General features: G+C 30.1%; 1 protein-coding gene across 5 annotated transcripts in view; it reads left to right on the top strand.

Annotated features, from left to right (window-relative positions):
* Positions 1-16,970, top strand: part of LOC134715677 (fibroblast growth factor receptor-like 1) — a 34,431-nt gene that overhangs the window by 1,004 nt on the left and 16,457 nt on the right. For 2 of the 5 annotated variants that reach the window (XM_063578011.1, XM_063578014.1), the window contains exons 2-3: positions 6,062-6,135; positions 15,853-16,128. In XM_063578011.1, coding sequence (XP_063434081.1) covers positions 6,078-6,135; positions 15,853-16,128 — 334 coding nt within the window. In that variant the 5' untranslated portion in view covers positions 6,062-6,077. Of the gene's footprint in view, positions 1-1,758; positions 1,896-3,333; positions 3,448-3,868; positions 3,890-6,061; positions 6,136-15,852; positions 16,129-16,970 lie in introns of those variants that run through there. The other 3 variants (XM_063578012.1, XM_063578013.1, XM_063578015.1) reach the window with 3 other exon arrangements.

Here is a 16,970-nt window from a genome sequence, read left to right on the forward strand (position 1 = left end):
CAAGTTACAATTTTTAGATATCCCGGAGAGCTATTCACTATTCGGCAACTTTTTTTTTATGGATGACACTTGAAATAATACTAAAAAAAATATATAATACCTGCATTTTATAACTATAACACTAAAAAAACTTTCATTGCCAACTTAAGGAATATTGACAGGTCCCGACCACTGACTTTGATAAAGTTAGTACTGTTATAAACTAACTTTAAATGATTAAATACCGCTATGAAAAGGGCTTTCATTAATTTAGTGTAACGGTAGATTTTATCTTGCATTTGACCTTGCCAGCGAATTGATATAAATCATAATTCCACCCGTGTCAAAACCGTCAGTACTTATTTTTAGTTTTGTCAATTTTTCTGTCAAATATAAAGAGGTTTCTTGCGTCATTTCTGTGTTGTTTCAATGAATTTATCATTCACGGAGATAAACAGAGCTTTTATTTTACGTTACAATCTAATTTTCATTAATCAAGTAATAGATTTTTCTTCTGTTTTTGGTCTAAATAAAAAACACACATGAAAACTCTCAAACTGTCAAGTTCGTTTTGATAAATGAAGTTGATAAAAATAAATTAACATAAATATCGAACCACAATGTAAATTCAAAAGGGGGGGCTCATAAAACCGGACAAAATCACACATTAATATTTATCAAACTATGGAACTAAACGAATAGAACACAATATTTATTACGAAACTATTCAATTCGCTTGGACAAACTGGTCCTTGAATGTCTCTTTAGGTCCAAATATTAATCTATGTTGTTCTCAAAACTTGTGGTCCTTAGAGTTTCTTGTGTGACGGTTTACATAGAAAAGAAGCTTCATACAGAAAGAAGCAATCTTTGGTTTGAATAGCTAGACTTTTGGAAAATATTGAGCGATAAAAAGACTCGTATATTTGACCATAATATAATATCAATATGGACATGAATATTTGACAATTGTGTAAGTCTATCAAATGAGAAAGGGACAACAGTTAACTACCATGTCACAACCCACTGTTACAAATACAGAAACAAATACATAAATCGATGTTACCATTGGCCTTCTAAATGAATTAGTACGTAAAATACCGTCATATTCTAAAATGACATATATTGTTCATTAAAAACGCATTATCAACTTGTAATTCACCAAAAGACCATGTTATACTTGATGTAGTAACATAACTCTTAGAAATAGGATAAGATAAGGACAAGTGCTCGCGTGATTTGCGTCAAAATTAATTTAATCTTGCTAAGAAAATCGGCTACCGAATTGAAACTTTAGCTAACACTTGTCATCGGATAATACATAAATGACATCTTTCTTCCTTTACAAGTAAAACAAAATATTGGCTTTAAACTGAAATTATAGATGTGTTTCAGGTTCAGTCTTTGAGTTATATTGGCTTGCGATAAATTATTTTGATCAGCAAGTAAGCCTTTTACAATAATACTCCATTAATCCATAACTTTTCCATCAAAATTGAATAATTTGTTCGGCTCTTATGAATGGAACAAATATAACAGTTTGGAATAGCAACTTTGTTGATTCACACATTTTTTACCTTAATTGCATTTCAAAAATAAAAATTTAGTAAAAACTATAGCAACTGTGGACTTTGACGATATCTGTCACAGTATGGGTGAACACTTTTTAGATCTTAGATTAAATTATCATATAATAATATTTTGTATAGATGATTAATCATAATTGACCTGTCATTTGTCGCGAATTGTTCAAACACTATGTCACCTGATTAGATGTGTGCTAACCGATTTGACATTCCGCCCCGCTGGGCTTACTATTTTTACTAATTTTAGCACCATATATTCTGATAATGATAAAAACTTGCAACACGCAAGGTGCACTATAGAACTGGATTAAAGGATTATTTTTTAAGCAGGTATTTATACAAACTTCACGTCTTGTATTTCTATTTTTGGAAACATTGAACGATTTATACACTTGAGTTTTTCTTTCAGATTTTGTATTTTCATCTCGGCTTACCTAAACTTTGAGCGTGTTTTCAATTTGTTTTATTTTAAATCGTTTAAATTAAATTTTTCAAATAAGACCATCTAATTTAATTGATTCATACCTAAGTTAACTGAACTATCTATGTATTCCCAGGAAATGGTGGAATGCAAAATTCGCGTATACACAAACAAGTACACGGGGTCACACCCCGTAGTATAGTTATTTAACGGTAACTTTACAGTTTTATCTGGGTTCGTGTTAGAACTAAGAAATAACTAAGCAAAATAAGCATGCTGCAGGTAGTCATATTACAAAAAAAATAATCCGAATTTTTATTTTCTTAAAAAGAGAAAATCTAGTTTGATCGCATTGATTCAATATGAAACAATATTATAAATTTCTTATTTATTAATTTTGAGAAATCGTGACTTCTTTAAATACACCCCTTCATATGTATTCAATTCAAAAAGCTTCATTTTGATAATGTTACATCAACATATAGCCTTTGTTGTCCCAGATGCTAGAAAAGGCATCATAATATATATGTTAAAGATCACAGATTATATTTGTTCTGTTTTCACACGGTCCAATAAATACTGAATAGTTATTAAAACTAATTGAAAAGTTAATAACAAAGTTACCGCGTTAAACCATTCAATAAATACCTTGTTCTCAAGTAAACATTGGATGAAAGACGTTCGGGAAATTTATGTACCGAGATCAGCGTATACTCAATCATTTTCCAATAATTTACGGATTTGTGACTTTAAATGTTCACTGATACTTATGAATGATATGGAAAATGGTCGTAAGATAGCTTTTCTTGGCCGCCTTTGGAGGAGCACTCACATAAATTTAGTTTGCGGTAGTTTTATGTTTTTGTAATACTTAGATAGTCAATTATCAGTTTATTTATTGGAAATTTATCTCTATAACTATGAAAATTAGAATAGGAAACTCTTTAATGATTTATAGGCATTGAATTGTCAATAAAATATATTAAATTCACCATTTCATATGATGTGAGAGTAATGTAACAAGATATACCCTTCATTCACGACAGTCTCTTTATAAAGTGGAAACTATGACAAAACGGTAAATGACCAGAGAAATCATGTAAACATGGGATATAAGGGTCGGATGTAACAGATAACTGTATACGTATCAAATCATGGCATTATCACATTGCATTTTTAAAAGAGAGAGAAAAAAACAGTTGTCCCATCAAAAGACTTTCTCTGACCCATCTAAGACATATTAATTAGGCCTACACGGATACATGTGAAACTATCGACAGGTCTGTGCTGTAGGTAAAATTCGGTGGCATCCAATCAAATTAGGTTTATCTTCGATAATCCTCGTCTTTTCACCAATACATCCAAATCTGGACAACGTTGCCTTTCGACCTTTGAGCAATTGAAGCCAGACCGGCAGACTTTCACAGAAATGTACAAAGACTAGGTTCCTCATTCCCAAAGGTTTACATGCATGCTTGCAATTTATTTATTAAATGAGACCAGATTTTAACATGTTATTGCTACTAATAGATCATAATAAGAATAAACAGGTAATTAGGATTTCGCCTGGAGAGCAGAATGCACGTAGCGGTCTCTTTTCAAGAGACGGATTTTTGTTTTAAAACCTTGACAGATAGTAAATAGAGCGCTTAATTATGATCGATGGAATCTTTTTAACTTTAAAGTCTTTGTTCATACAACTTTTATGTGTTAAAAATAACTAGATATAAAAACACTGTAAATATTGATGGATATTTTTTTTAAATAAAAGGATTACTCGATTACCGATCATTACATGTATTTGTCTTTTAATTGGCTTATGATTGATTATGAAGGTGTTAACATGGGGGAAATTGTCAAATATGGTTGAGATATACTTTACTTAAACTGTTAGACCAATTAGGTAAGGCATTTGGGTTCCTTATTGATTTAAGATAATTTACATTTTATTTCTAAAGTCTTTTTTTAAATAATTTTCTGTACAGTTCTCTTTTTTAAAACTGTTTGTAAAAAACTATTGGTTAAAACAAATAGGATCTTCTTGGGATACCTAGAAAAGCAGTACATGTATATTTTTTTGGCAAAGGGGGTGGCTCTGTTTTTCTGTAGGAACATTCAAAATATATTAAAAAGAACCAACTAAAAAGCACATTGACATTTCCCTTTGAATTTAAAAATGTGAAATATATTACAGAAGAAAAATATATATGCATTAAAAGCAATTTATGGCAATGTATAAGGTTTTCTGAACAAAATGAATTAAAAGGATATAATGATCGGGATAATTTACCTGTCATACGGAGGCCAGTTTATGTTATTATCTGATGATCATTTCCTTCAATGACACTTTTGTTGGACCGTATCAAAATCAATGAAAAGGATTCGTTTATTCGCGTACACAGCACTGTCAAGGTTTGAAATCTTCACAATCAAATCACTTTCTCTTCCCAATACAGAACGAGAGGCTTTGGGATCTTAGCTTGCAAATGGATTTTTTTTTAATCTTTTCCATCGGAAGATGTGTGCCTATTGAGTCACCAACTCATTAACGTTTACAGATTTCAGATTGACATTGTTCACACAAATATTTATACAGTAGCGGAGTAAATAAATACAGTTTTTGTCCGTTCTAGTGGCTTTGACATGTTTTTAATTTTACTTTCATTGTGAAAACCTTTGTAAATTTGGATTAAATTTGAGGAAACATTGAAATGAAGCAAATTTGTGGAGCTTCAAGAGAGAAAATTATGTACTCATAGTTAATCAATAGTACATAGAAGAATTGTTATGCATCTATCAAAAGGCTGAATTTCCTTTCAGTGTCATATGCTGAATTAAATGGAAAAATCTAATCCGGCTTTTATAGAAAATATTTGACATGAGTGTCAAATTCAGTATATATTAGAGGCGGTTTCAAATTTACTTTATACCGAGCAAGTAGAAGTTGCTATTGAAAGAACACCTAATGATATTTTAAAGTTGAAAATTTGTGGAAATTAAGAAAGTTATTGTTGTGTGCTGTGTATAGGGAATTGACATTTAGCTGTAGTAACCACTTGTACGGTGAAGTACATTATAGCATATGACTTTATAATGTGCTCAATTCAAGGTCTCATTCAGTATTAAAAGGGATTAATTATTTTGGTAATGTAAGACTATTTGTTAAAGGTAAGTAAGAGATATCCTTTTCTTAAGTCATCAACATTCTTGCTGTATCAATAAAAATTTCGGCTATTTCAAATTCGCAGGGAAAAAAAGTGAAGAATATTATCAGATCTTTCAATAGATAAAGAGGCACAGGAATTATCAAAACTATTGAATATGCTTAAACTTTTATGCAACCTATTATATATAAAAGAAGATGGTATGATTGCCAATGAGACAACTCTTCACGTTAGACCAAATGGCACAGAAATTAATAACTATATTTCACTGTAGAACCTTGAACAATGAGCAAAGCCCTTATCACATATATATGAAAAAATACTATGAAAAAATTCCAGTATATATATGATAGTTTGATCTTCTGTTAAAGATATTTTAAGCTTTGTTGACAGTTAGACATATCTGATTCCCATTAGTATAATTCTTAATTTACAAAGTCCACAACTAAAATAATAGGAACTTAATATTGCTATTTTATGCGAGGAAAAAAATCTGCACTATCAACTTATCTTAGAAGGCGTTGATTTTTTATCGATTCACTGATTGACAGATGAGCTTCAATCTTGAAGAATCTTTTCTTTGTGAAGAATTTCTCCAACAAACCTGAAATTGACGAGGGGTGATGATATACGCTCCACAACATTTGTTTTATATTTTGTAAGGTTTGCTCTCAATGAGCATAAACCATATGAAAACTAAAAAAAAGGAGAAGTTTTTATTACAATTTCTCAGTAAACATAAAAACTGCTTCAATTACCTGTATACATCAATCAGAAATTTCTTCAGCTTATCAGTTGTTGAAAAGGTTTAGTGTAAATTTTATCTTTTAAATATATTATGCCATATATATTATATTTTAATGGTAAGATAACGAATAGATTGTTTATTTTTTTATTTTTTGTCATTTCAGATCATCAGAACTAAAGATGAAGACACTTGTTATAAATTTAGTATTTACCCTGTTCTCATTCTGTACAGCCTATGGTAAGTCACTAATACAAACTTAACTACTAAATGATGGAGAGGGTAGGAAGTGAAACTTGAGGTCCTGGAATTCAGATCCAGGAGCTCTTTTTGTTCATTTTCAAAATGCAGTGTTTGACAAAAGAAGGGAAAGGCTAATTCAACTAGCCACCATCCCATCTCTAAACTGTTAACAAAATATTTCAAGGATGGCTTCAATATTGACTAACTTATGACACTACTAAATCAGTCTGGTACAAGACCCAACTTTCATGCTTAATTTAATCTGGGGTAGTGATTAAAGCAAAAACACAAGTTAGACTGTACATGATTTAAAAAATTGATTAAAAATCAATGGCTTTTGGTGTTTTTTCAGTCAGTGAATTTTAATCAGATAAGAAAAATAATTTTCTTCTCTTTTGTTTTGCTTTCTTGGACGAGGAATCATAACAAGTTTCTAAGTACAGAGTGATTACCATTTTCTGAAGTCATATTGCGTAAAATTAGCTGATATTTCTCAATTGCTTAATTTTAGTGCTTAATTTTTGTTGATTAGATCTGAAAATGCTGGAGCCTTAAATATAATAGACATACAGTATGTGCATAGTGGTATATAAAACATATATGTCACCTCCCCAGCAAATTTTTAAATTCTACTTTAATTAAATTTTCATTTCTATTTGTCAGTTCTGGTTGAAAATTCGGCTTTTTGTTGTTGTTAGTAATGATATATTTTCAGAGATTATCTCAATCAGATCAAAATATTTGTCTTCCTAAACAAATGACTTTCCAAAATCAGCTGATGATATTAATCTAAATGGGACATGTTAAAATCTATAAACGCTAGACATACTACCAAAGTAATTTGAGTTCCTCCAGTATAATATAATAAAGCTATGCACAGAATTATGAAATCGTAATGAAAGTTTGATAAAATTTGCAGGGACTCCATTTGTGTAATAGCATTTTGTAGATAAGTTGTTACCGAAAGCCCAACGGGACGTTGATTAATTCCATAATCTACATGTCGTTCTTTATAATATTTGATATTTTTATCCATCTTTTACCAAAATTGACATGTACCAGTTGCAGATGTATTTTCCTCATTTTATTTATGTTGCAAGAAAGTCATAAATCAGATCATGGCTCTTAATTTAGTTTTGAGAATAATATATATAGCTGTGTCAGAAATGTAGTCTTTGTTCTTATTCATAAAACAGCAGATTGTATATCGGTATAAGCTTAATTCTAAAGCATTCTGTTTTATCAACTGAAAGTTAGAGCAAGATTGAAAGCAAAATCATTAGTTCAAATAAAGATCCCATTAATTATTTTACTTTTGAGTAATTTTAGCTTTTCATATATGCAAACTGGGAAAAAGGGGGGCATGTATCTGCATTATAAGTTATGTTCCTTATGTTTTCCACGATAAAATTGCTAAAAAAATATTTTTATTTTGAATAGGAAAACTTATAAGATCTCCTGCATATTACTTAAGATTTATCTGCTTTTGGTGGTCAAATTGAAATTAAGAATATTAACTTTTGTAGGGTAAGATGTATTTTACTTTTTTTCCTAGGTCTGTCTCCCAAGAAAAATTAATTAGCGATGACAGAGGTTAAAACAATTTCCCTAAAAACCCAAATCACAAATGAAGACAGAGATGACTTCCTATGTAATAAGGATAAGATAAATGATGACTTTTTCATCTGTTCCTTACTGTTTTCTAATAGGTTTATTGTGTTTATACTAGCTGGTATATTAGTGTATGGAGAAGCCATTTTACAGTTGGTTTGCTTCACTAGAAAAATGTTGGTATTGACTTGGAAGCATCGCAAGCTGAAATGTAAACAATTAAAGATGGCTTGTTTGAAGTGGAATTTCCTAAATGAGCAAAATGTTTCTTGTCTCTCAAAACCATCTGGTTTGCTTTGGAAACAGAATCTTAATTAAAACACAGTTCTGGCACTACCTAACTGCTGAAAGATTGCAATATGAATTTAATTTTTCAATTAGAAACTAATTAATCTGTTCAGCCATGTAAATTATAACATGTCAATATTTAATGTTCGGTAATTATGATGACGGACTTTGACCATGTGTGTTAGTATCACTTTCTAAACCAGCATTTCTTGTAATTCTTGTAGTAATTCTGATATTTTCTTTAAAAACATGAAAGCCCTTTTTATTGTTTTTGATTAAATAAGATGTGATGAATTATTAATAGAACAAAATATTTTGGCAGTGCCCCCTTCATGTGTAAATGAGAAGTTGATGTAAATGACCTTCAATCTTAATAAAGTGGTGGACATGAACATGACCTTTGGACCTTTATTGTATCATGTTTAGGTGTGGATATGCATATTTTAATTGATACAGGATATTAAAAGGGTTAATAATCTCCTAAATTAACAGATACCACATAGTGCCAACTAATTTATTGAGATAAAGGAAATAGTAAATGATTAGGACCATGAAACAAGTATGCACATGTAAAGATTGAAAATAATGCATATAGACCCTAAAAAGCAAAGTCCTGGCACTAAAAATGGTTTTAATTTCTTTTTTTTTCTCTTGTATTCAGCAACTTTAAATAAGTGCAGTTTGGACACATTGATATTTAAAAATTCAAGTTGACTTTTTTCTGTAAATTCAACCACTTTTTTTCATTGTTAAATGCCACATTTGTAGGTTTTGGGAGTTGAGGTCTGTTTAAGTCATCATTAAGGCTTAATTTATAACATGTGCACTAATTATTTGACATGCATTGTATTTACAGTTGATCTACATTTGATGAGAAGCATGTGATGACATTTCTGTGGGTGGGAAATTCATTTTAACGGGGAAAAAGCGCATATGCGTGTTTTCAATCCCAATTGGATCTAGTCTTAAATGCATGCCATCTTCCATCTAAACAACAAAGAAACTCGACTGATCTGCATGTTAATCTGATTTAGTTGAATCAAATCAATTTCCTGATTAATCTTTTCTTTTTTGTGACAAACAAACACGATTTTTGTAATTTATTTCTATTCAGAAGATTTCTAGTGTAAAAATGAAAGTTATTTGTCCAAGACATTTGTGTGACAGTAAAATTTCCTTGAGTTATTGTAATTCTGAAAAGATGAACAAAAGAAAATTTGTATCACCAAAGTTAAAGGCTAAAAGCTGTTCTTGCTGTTAAAATGTTATAATATTTTTAGTTGGGGAATAAATGACACAAACTATATTTATTTACATGTGTCACTTGAAAGTTGTGTAATATGATGTAAGATTGGGAGGCAATTTTTGATATTTTATGAGAAAAACATCTTTTTCAAAAAGACCTTTGATAATAAGAAATTTGTGCATGCTAAGTACATGCATATCTTATCTATTTAATATAAATAAACAGTCAATTTGCAGCACTAAATCTCGTGATTGACACTCCCAAGTGGCAACTTAGACATATCTTTATTTTCATAATATAATATATCATAATTATATAATGCATTTATGACCATTTGATGCTTAGGAAATAAGTGCCCCATTACCAGCACATAAACTAGCATGTGCTTGTGAGAAGGAGGGGATAATCTGATGCACAGAATTTTTGAGAAAAAAATGGGGGGAAAATCACAAAGAAAACATATTCAGTGTTGGAAATTAGTAAAATTTATAAAGTATATATAGAAAAACAAATGATATGGGGTATCAATCTATGACACAAAATCAGTTTACGCACAACAACAAAAAACCTTAAAAAGCAAAGGAACAGTGCTTTTACTGTTGTTCTTCATCTCAAAGTCACAGCGAAGCTCTGAAAGATTCTTGCACCTTTAAAAGAAAACATCTTTCTTGACTACAGAAATACCATGGAAAATTTACATTTATTACTTCGTTTATAAACAAATAACAGCTACGATCACTAAAATCACTCACTTTTTCTTAAAACTCATGTAATGCCAAATATCTGGCCTTGGATGTAAACCATATGGCGTAAGGTGCTACAAAGTTTACTAAACAAAAGTGGATATAGATGTTGCTAAACTTACAAATTCTCTTCATTACTCATGATTTAAGCACACCCTAATAGCTTTAATATAGTTCGTAATGAGCCCAAGCCTCACAAGATGCAAACTTAAACCTATTTCTTCATCACAACTTTCAGTTATATAAAGGAGTTAGATTTTTCATTCTGGAGTTCCATGTAATGTTTGAAACTTTGTGGTTGTTTAGGGAAGGAAGCAATTAGTTTTGTAAACAAATGATTTAAACTGTTTATATTTTTGGCTGATACTGGCAATAGAAGCAGTAGAATAAATGGATTCTGTTTCTATTAGCAATGTTTATTTTCACAAAAAAAAGACATGCCTGCTAGATGCATGGTATTTACTTTTATTACTAATTCAAAAAAAAAAGTGATGATTAATTCTCATAGAAGTCACCTTTACCATTTTATTTTTTTACGTTTTAATTGTTAATAAATTGGTTAATTTTCATTTTAGCATATTACGCTATAATCTAGAAAAGGAGACGTGACAGCCGTGTTTGTGGGTGTTGAATATAAATTACGAACATCCTCATATTTAATAAATTCAAAAAATTGTGACATTTTAGATTATCTTCATAGGAACACCTGCATTATTTGCTATAAGATTGATAAAATGCAACATTATAGAATAGTATTTAGTTAAGCACCTTGACTTGACTGTGATATCAAATTTCATAATTGTGCTCCTGGTTGCGTTTTCTCATTTAGTTTATGTTGACTGTCACTGCTAATCTTAAATGCAATTAATTAGGTGCTGTTTGAAGTTTACATAAGACGACAGCCAGAAGGAAATGTCATTTTGTGAGTCAGTTAAAAGACCTACTATTTACATACCTCATTTAATATCTATGACAATTATAAATGGACACAACTTTTTATACCTATTGGCACTTTGTAAATTATAAGTTAAAAAGCGCAGGAATTTTATTAACTTTTTTGTGCATTAGCAGAAACAAATACATTATGATGAAAAACAATGTATTTTTAAGTCTAATATTAACTTTATTTTTCAAATGAGAAAACAAAAAAGTCTTCAAATCATTGAAAGGAACAAGATATTTAAAACAAAAATTATTTTATTTTTTCCCCCAAAAAAAATCGTCATTTCCAAAATTGCAAAGTAGTAGAATCACACAGACATGGGAACATAGTCTCTTAAAATATGTTATTTAAACTGGGAAATAAATGAGAATTGTTCAAAATAACTGAAAACAGATGCTGGCTGGCAGGAAAAAAGTCTACTTTTTTTTTTAAAGAAAGACAAATATATTTTTTTTTAAGAGTAATGGCATTAGTTGCAGGACGTGTGAATCATGATTTCAAAATACAATAAAATAGATTATCTTGACATTTGAATTTCATGGTACAAAGAGTTCATCTATCTTTTTAGAAAACAGGTGCTTGTTTTACATTAGTTTCTTTCCCCTTCAAACTAAGGGCTGATCATATGGAAAGAAAGTTGGGCGTATTCCAATAACAGATGCTTTTTATTTAAGATCAAAACAAAATGATATATATAGGTTACCCCAACATTAATATTTCACTGGTCTCCTTTAGGGGTAAGTGTAGTCCAGCTCTCTGATTAATTGCCTGACACCCCTATTTGCCCTGTATGAAAAGTATTATTGAACAATTTATGATTAAATCAGGAAATGTAGGAACGTGTTACCTAAGGAAAACTTCAGGAAAGGACATGATTTAGTGTGGGGATGGTTAGCCATTAACTACATATAGCATTTGTAAAGGAGAAATGTTTTTCTTGTTATAAGATAGAGAAATATTATTTTAACCTTACAACAATGAAACAGAGACTGCTTTAGTCCATTGTCAACCTTAAGATTTTATAACAAAATTCATCACATTCTATTAGCCATGTAGTTATCCTTAAAGTAACCACAATTGAACTTAATAAAAATTTTGAATTTGAAAATTCAATTATGTGATAAACATATGACTTATAAAGATGAGTTTATTTTTGGAAGGGATTATCTTTTGTTTGCTTAGAAGGAGGATGTTTGAATAAAATTTATCAAGACATCTTCAACACCTGAACAAATATAAAAAGGGATAAAAATTTACCTAAAGATCATGTATATTTGGCAGCAAAAAAGCCTGACAGACATGACAGAGGTGTCAGACAGCAAATATCAAGGGATGATGGCTTCAGCCAACGAAATCATTAGGATAATGAACAAAAAACAATAAAATACATTCTTCACAAAAATAAAAAATTGCAAAATCAAAAAGTTTTGCAATGAGTTGGCATGTGTTGGCTTTAATTGCAGTACCTACTGTGTTTTAATTGTATACCAGACATTCTCCTGGTATTGTTTAAAATTTTGGAATTTTGGTTGATGCACTCATTATTTTTTATTTTTGCAGATGTATTAACATTCTCTGTTTTTCATATAATAAGTCTAAATCATTGTCACATAGCTTTTAAAAAGAGGAATTTCTTGTGCAAACCTAAATTATGCAACCTTAAGTAGTTTTAAAAATATTCGTATATAAGAATTTCTAGTTTGGCATTTTTATTATAACTTTTTGTCAGAATAAGGAATGTGTTATTTTAATTAAGTAGTCTGTCTTTTATTCTTAGGCCAGTCATGATTATACTGCATAAAAAACCATGTCATTATTGAATGTCATCTATATTTGCACTAAGCCTTATTCTAATCAAGTTCAGAAATATTAATCTATTTCTAGGATATTATGACCCATTTAGTTCTGTCAGAGAGTGAATAACAATGTTCTTGTGTAAATTAAACACTGATTAAATTATATTTTATTTAAATTTTGATTGATGCATTCATGTAATATTATACATTTTCAAATTTATATGTAAATTGACCAAATCTTGACTTGAAAAACAATTTATTTTTTTGCAGGGGAACAATGGGTTTCTCTAATAACAAACCAAGTTTGTTTTTACTTAATTTCTGAATGAAAAGTGTATTTTTCTCTCAGTTTTAAGGTCAATTTAAAGTCCCCCCAATATGAATTTCATTTTATGTTTGGTAATTGTTTTTATCCTAGGGGTAAAATGTTTATCAACTTGTGTTACAATGTAGAAAGTCCTAAAAATGAATGTAATATCTGCCACTGGACATTAGTTACGCAATCAATAATTGTCTATAAAGTTCTGGAGTTGCTCAGCTTTTCAGCCCTGCAACCTTAAATCCATTTGTTAAATATTTATTAGAAATACTGTGTGCTCAAATCAAGTTATTTGTTATATCCTAAGCCCATCTTGAAAAAGGAATTAGGGGATTTGTCAATTCTCACAAATCTGTATTTTCAATCAATTTTAATTTAAGAACCAGGGAATGATAAAGTTTTACTTGGTTATGTAATTGATTATTACTCCATCATGAACAAATTATAGAAAACGAATTTTCAGATTTCAAAAAATGAGACCAAAGTAATGGCTTTTACATCATCAAGGTCTTTTGAGCATAACTTTTTATGAATCTTTTTAAAAAAAACTTTTCAAACATTGTTTTATGATGTCAAAAGTATATTTGGAAAATATTTGTCCTAGTTGTAGGAAACAGAAAGCAATACATGTCAAATGGGTCTTAAATCGGCCATTTTGGAACACAAAACCATTATTCTTAACTTAACGTGTTTTTATGAAAATTAGACCAAATATCATATATGTAAACAAAATACAAGTTAGTATGCCTGTCATTAATGTTCAGTAAAGACAAATTACTTGATTTGCATAAGTAGGTCATTACGAATCTGTTTTGTCAAATCTTTCGACAACAATTTCTCTTAACAAGAATAGAGAATGATAAATAAGAACTACTACAAGGGTAAACATAGCTTCCGCACCTGTTACATGTATTATATCATTCTTATAATCCTTTTCAAACGCATTCTTATTTCTTTGTTTAGACAATATTACCTTGAAATTGACAAGGGAGGTAATTAGCAACTGTTGTCCATTTCAAAAGTCACAAGTTGCCAAAAGATTCTTACTTTTAGGGGTTTTGGTTACAAACAGGGATTTTGTGCTTCAATTCCATTAACTATTAGGTATTATTATACTTAGGGTGAAAAGGAGGTGGAACAGGATATTACTTTGAGTGGGATTAGTATTTCACAATTAAAACTATAAAAAAAAGTACATTTTGGGACCAAATATTAAGTATGTATAAGGGAAGGATATATGTACTTGTCTCACTATCTCAAAAGCCCACTCGTGGACACTTATAACCAGGACTTATGATTTCATCCCTGACAACAACACTGCATTAAGTCTCTCCAGATTTGAGCTTGCAGTGTTTTAGAACCTAATTCCCACGTTGGTGTCAGAATACAACACCTATTTATAAGCTTACACCCTAAAACATTGTTTACCAGTCTAAACCAATTTATCAAAATTATTAAATATTTATAATAGATATATTATACCTAAATACTCTAATTTCATTCTTAATTTAATAAAATGGAGATAACTGTAACATCCATTAAGAATACTAGTCCCCAGGGAGTGGATTCAAATGATATACCACAGGCTCATGATCTATTTATCATATGTATACAAATCATGATTATTATTTCAATATTACAAAATAAATTGTCTTTTATCAATATTTAATTGTCTACTTATTGTACCAGTCATATAAAGCGAATTTGATCCTCTCTTGGTAGACTTAGTAGAAAAGCTGTCAAAACTTCTCTTTACCAGTGTACAATAACATAGTAATTAGTGGGAGTCATGTTAAAATATGGTATCGCAGCGATACTGGTACTCACAGAATATCAGTCTTTTGTATAGTTTTGAAATTGAATTTTAAGTCTTTTTAGATTTATACTAGATCAAAGGTTTTAAATGAAATATTATTTAGCTGGACAATCTTTTTTTTTCAATATATAAAAACCTTTGACATTAATTATGACCAGCAAAAATATTATAAAATTATGGAGAGTTTAATCTGAACCTCAGAATCTTCACTTCAGTATAAAAGTTGATTTTTCGATCTTAAAGTTTAGTTTGCTGGTGGTCTGTATATATAAGTCATTTGACACATGCCAATTAATGATAGGTTTGTCTCACAACCCTGGAAAATCACTGAAATTTAATCTAAATTATTATTCTGCTCGAAAGCATCCACGTCATAAGAATTATGACGGGTACTAGTGAAATGACGTCTCCCATACAAAGGATGCTTTGAAGGCTAAACAGAATCATGGATAATTTTTCGTTTTAATTATTGGAAATTCACATCATGTTTTTTTTCCAGTGACATTTGAAATTTGATAGTTGCACATTTGGGAAATATAGAATTGGATTGAAATGGGGGGAATGTTTCACTGAGTAAATTTACTACTTGTTCGTAGTGTTATCTGTTTCAATGATTAAATCAGATGATCCCCAAGTGGTAACCATGTCATTTAGTATTAGTAGAATAAAAGAATGGTACATGTATTTAGGAACAATGCAGTTAACACATGAAAAAGATGAACTTGGAGAATAAGATGTATTTTTAGAAAAAAATATAGGACAAAAATTCACTCACAAAAATGGCAGAAAAACATTGCAAAGACTATTTAAAAGTACATTGTATTACAAGCAAGATATTCATATCCACAACAATGCTGAGACTTACAAGGCAAGCATAATAATAAAACAATCACCATTCTAGTACTATAACTGTTAAAATTTATATTCACTTTTACCATTCTACTTTCTACAGGTCCACCTACTTTAGCACATCCGTATAAAAGACGCCAAGTTGTGGATGTAAATACTACAAAAAAACTATTGTGTCCCGTGGAAGCTAATCCTCCAGCGTTGAATCAGTGGTATAAAGACGGAGATGACGTCAACGGAATATGGGATAAATTCAAGATTTTATCTGATGGATCTTTACGTATAACGGACATTACAATGGAGGATGCTGGGAACTATTTGTGTAAAGCTGTGAATGGTTTCGGCAGCTACTCTGTGAATTACACATTAATTGTAAAAGGTAAGACTTCACTTTTGAAGTTTCCAGGATGGAAATTTAAAAATAAACAAAATAAACAAACCTAAGGTTCAATAAAAAGGCATATGATCTTAGAACCATGGTCAAAAGTAAAAAGCCCAGAAGATAAGACAACAGTCCTGGTACCATCACCAAAAGACAAATATTAGTCCAAAAATCATCAACATAGAAAACGCGAAGCAACCAGGAAAATAGTTTATGAGAAAATTGAATTGTGGTTTTCTGTCATTACATAAAGTTACCAGGTTTTTTTCCATTCAAAACATTTCATTTTTATTGCCCTACATAATGGAACTGGGGCAATTAAGCGAAATGTCTTTTTTTTGTGACAAATCTCCTAAGATTTAATGTTTGCATTCTTTACTCAAGGGTATAGTTGTTATCACTGACAAACCAAATCAATATTCCGCAGAGATTACTTCTAATTATCTTTAAGTGATAATTCTTTCTACTCTTGTTGGAATAAAAATGGCTTTTTGGAACCATGAAATCGACTAAAACTAGAATATTGGTAATTATACCAGGTGAATTTCCTGCCGCGCTGACAATAATCTCATCCCAATAACAAACAAATCTTATTGAAAGAGACAATGCTGTAGATATTGCCATTTTAGTTGCTGTTAAGAGACGATAATGCTCAAAAGATGGAAATTTGACAAATATATTGAATATTGAATTAACTTTCCTGTTAAAGTACTTCTGAATCATGCCCAGTAATTTCTGAATGTGTGTATACTTTAAAAACCTCTTGAGGGAATATTGTTTAAACAAGTGTTTCATTTTAGAAATTGAAGTTAATTTCATTTTTGACATTTTCTTTTTTC

The sequence above is a fragment of the Mytilus trossulus genome, chromosome 4 (assembly GCF_036588685.1).
Source record: "Mytilus trossulus isolate FHL-02 chromosome 4, PNRI_Mtr1.1.1.hap1, whole genome shotgun sequence".
NCBI classification, from domain to species: domain Eukaryota; kingdom Metazoa; phylum Mollusca; class Bivalvia; order Mytilida; family Mytilidae; genus Mytilus; species Mytilus trossulus.